At 36.0% G+C, this 4052-nt stretch overlaps 1 protein-coding gene across 3 annotated transcripts in view; it reads left to right on the top strand.

The window, feature by feature from the left end:
- Positions 1-4052, top strand: part of FKBP5 (FKBP prolyl isomerase 5) — a 99262-nt gene that overhangs the window by 45486 nt on the left and 49724 nt on the right. For all 3 annotated transcript variants that reach the window (XM_007467255.1, XM_007467256.1, XM_007467254.1), the window contains exon 3: positions 3227-3371. In XM_007467255.1, the coding sequence (XP_007467317.1) occupies positions 3227-3371 (145 nt within the window). The remainder of the gene's footprint in view (positions 1-3226; positions 3372-4052) is intronic.

The following is a 4052-nucleotide window of genomic DNA, read 5'->3' as shown; positions in this document are numbered from 1 at the left end:
CCCTACATCTTTTACTGAAGAGATTATCTGTTCCTCATTGAGCATTCTTGGCTTCCGTGTCAAATATTAGTTGACTGTATATGCTACGGTTTATTTCTGGGTTCTCGATTCTTTTCCGTTGGTCTGTGTGCCTGTTTTTATGTCAGTACCGTTCTGTTTTTATCACTATAGCTTTTAATATAGTTTGAAATCAGGAAATGTGATGCTTCCAGCTTTGTTCTTTCTCAGGATTGCTTTGACTATTTGGGATCTTTTATGGGTCTGTATGAATTTTAGCTTTTTTTTTTTTTCCTATTTCTGTGAAAAATGCCATGGGAAATTTTGATATGTCTTGGATTGAATCTATAGATGTTTTTCAGTAGTATGGACATTTTAACATTTTTATTCTTCTGATCCATGATCATAGGACACCTTTCCATTTATATGTGTCTTCTTCAGTTTCTTTCATCAGAATCTTACAGTTTTCAGTGTATAGATCTTCCACCTCCTTGGTTAAATTTATTTCTATTTTATAGTTTTTGATGATATTGTGAATGGGATTTTTTATTGAGGTATAATTGACATATAACATTTTATTAGTTTTGGGTGTACAACATAATGATTTGACATTTGTATGTATTATGAAATGATCACCACAATAAGTCTATTTAACGTCTGTCACCGTACATAGTTTAAAAAATTTTTTTTGTGATGAGAACTTTTTAGATCTATTCTCTTAGCAGCTTTCAAATATGCAGTACAATATTATTAACTATCGTATCATGCTGTACATTACATCCATGACTTACTCTGTAACTGAAGGTTTGTACCTTTTGACTCCCTTTACCCATTTCTCCCACCCTCCCCTCAAACTCTGACCTCTGGCAACCACCAATCTGTTTCTGTTCTTTGTATCTATAAATTTAGTTGTTTTTTCTTTACTTTTCTTTCTTTCTTTTTGTTTTTTAAGATTCCATATATAAGTGAGATCATGCGGTATTCGTCTTTCTCTGTCTGACCTATTTTCACTTAGCATAATTCCCTCAAGTTCCATCCATGTTGTTACAAATGGCAAGATTTCATTCCTATTAAAAATAAGTTTATTTATTTATTTATTTGGCTGCACTGAGTCTTTGCTGCTGCTTTCTCTGGGGTTACTCTTCATTGTGGTGCACGGGCTTCTCATTGTTGTGGCTTCTCTTGTTGCAGAGCATGGGCTGTAGGTGCATGGGCTCAGTAGTTGTGGCTCTCGGCCTCTAGAGCGCAGGCTCAGTAGTTGTGGTGCATGGGCTTTGTTGCTCTGCGGCATGTGGGATCTTCCTGGACCAGGGCTCGAACCCGTGTCCCCTGCATTGGCAGGCAGATTCTTAACCACTGCGCCACCAGGGAAGTCCTGATTTCATTCTTTTTTATGGCTAAATAATCATCCACTGTGTGTGTGTGTGTGTGTGTGTGTACATATATATATATATATATATATATATAACATACAAATATATATATTTTCTTTATCCATTCATTTATTGATGAACACAGGTTGTTTCCATGTCTTGGCTAATGTAAGTAATGCTGCAGTGAACATGGCAGGGTGCATATATCTTTTTCAGTTAGTGTTTTCATTTCTTTTGTATAAATACCCACAAGTGGAATTGTTGAATCATATGGTAGTTCTACTTTTAATCTTTTGAGGAACCTCCATACTGTTCTCCGTAGTGGCTGCATCAATTTACATTCCCACCAACAGTGCAAGAGGGTTCCCTTTTCTCCACATCCTCACCAACACTTTTTATTTCTTGTCTTTTTGATGACAGCCATTCTGACAGGTGTGAGGTGATATCTCATTGTGGTTTTGGTTTACATTTCCGGGATTGTTTTCTCTATTTCTTTTTCAGATATTTTGTTAGTGTGTAGAAACACAACTGATTTCTGTATATTGATTTTGTAATCCTGCAGCTTTACTGAATTCATTGATTAGTTCAAACAGTTTTTTTTAATTTAATTAATTTATTATTATTATTATTATTATTTTTTGCGGTATGCGGGCCTCTCACTGTTGTGGCCTCTCCCGTCACGGAGCACAGGCTCTGGATGCGCAGGTTCAGCGGCCAGGGCTCACGGGCCTAGCCGCTCCGCGGCATGTGGGATCTTCCCGGACCGCGGCACGAACCCGTGTCCCCTGCATCAGCAGGTGGACCCTCAACCACTTCGCCACCAGGGAAGACCCCAGACACTTTTTTTGATGAAGTTGCAGTAATGATTTTTTTTCCTTTAGAATGTCTAGGCTTTTGAGCTAAGAAATTTGTAGAATCTAAGTTCACAGTGTTTATGTGGTGATATGAGGGTGGGGCAAGGAGGATGAATCTCAGAAAAGAATTTAGGAGCAAATAATTGAATTCTTCAGGTAAAAATTCAGACCCTTCCCCAAAGAAGATGTTTATCGGACATTAGCTACCATCCTCTGTTACCTAATAAAAATGATTAATTTGGTATAAGTGATTGACAGAATAAATTATACACCACATGCCTGGATTTGATTTTCTTTTCCCAGAACTGACCAACTGCATTAGTGGCTTGCTCTGCCAAGAACAAAATAAATATACTGGATTTTATGATAGTTAAATGTTTTTCAACTTGGAGCTTTTTGGCATTTCCTTTACTAGAACACAAGTTATTCAGTATAATATCAAACTGTGCAGTGGTACTGGTTTTTTTACACTTGGAATATTCTTCAAATAGTAGGAAGTATAACCTTTATATTAGGAAATTGGGCTTTTTGAAATTAAACCAGACTAGTGGAATCTAGTCAAAAGATAATGTTTTTAGCAAAGGAGAGAAATAAAAATCTCACCTTTGAAACTTTGCTTCAGACTTCGTTTTGAATGTTTTTGAAAGTCCACTAATCTTTTTGGTCTAACTCAGTTTATGTGGACTAACTCTGTGTTTTGAAAGATTGCAGTGTCAGAAGATGGGGCATTAAACCAATGAAATAAGATGTATTGATTAATTATTTTGAGAGAATAGTGTGATTAACAATACAATTAAATATAGCATTAAAGATTTAGAGTAGTACAGGATAATTTTGTAACAGTGAGGATCATTGAGAGAACTGGGAGGGAAGCCTTTAGAAAGGACAGACAGTTGTTTGCAAATGTGCCTGAGTGATGTGGAAGGGACTGTGTGACCTTTTTATTCTCTGATTAGAAATAAAGTGTTTAACCTCATTTTTCTTGACATTTGTCTTTTCTAGATTGTCAAAAGAGTGGGGAATAGTGAGGAAACCCCGATGATTGGAGACAAAGTTTATGTCCATTACAAAGGAAAATTGTCAAATGGAAAGAAGTTTGATTCCAGTCATGATCGAAACGAACCATTTGTCTTTAGTCTTGGCAAAGGTAAGAGGGTATTTTTTTGTTTGAGTTGTGTTTTGCTTAGATTTATTGCTATTTATATTATATGGGAGCTAGTGGATCCTATCCTTGCCAACAGTAAAGATATTTTGGAGCAGTAGTTCTCATGGATCCTATCCTTGCCAAAAATAAAGATATTTTGGAGCAGTAGTTCTCAAAGTATGGTCCGTGGATCCCTGTGGGGTCCCTGAGATACTTTTAGGGGGTCCATAGTGTCAAAATTATTTTCATAATAATACTAAGATGTTATTTATTTATTTATTTATTTATTTATTTTACTGTGTTGACATTTGCACCGATGCTACCAAGCTGCAATGGTGAATATTTGCTGGAGACTTAGCACAAATCTAGGCAATGGCACCAAACTATACCATTAGTATGCCCTCACTCACTGTTTAAATAAGAAAACAAAAGAAGGCCAGTTTCAGTTAAGAATGTCCTTGATAAGGTGTAAAACATATTAATTTTATTAAATTCTAATCCTTGAGTTTCACATTGTTTTGATATTTTGTGACAGATGGGAAAGCACACATAAAGCACTTCTGCATCCCCCAACTACAGTGGCTATCTCAAGGGAAAGCACTTGTGTACTTGTTTTAGTCAAGAGCTGAACTAGCTGCATTTTTTCCATGAAGCAGCATTTTTTTTTTTTTTTTTTTTTTTTTT

This window comes from Lipotes vexillifer, unplaced genomic scaffold, assembly GCF_000442215.2.
Source record: "Lipotes vexillifer unplaced genomic scaffold, Lipotes_vexillifer_v1.1 scaffold528, whole genome shotgun sequence".
NCBI lineage: Eukaryota > Metazoa > Chordata > Mammalia > Artiodactyla > Lipotidae > Lipotes > Lipotes vexillifer.
Note: the sequence above shows the minus strand (reverse complement) of the source record. Positions and strands in the feature narration are given on the sequence as shown.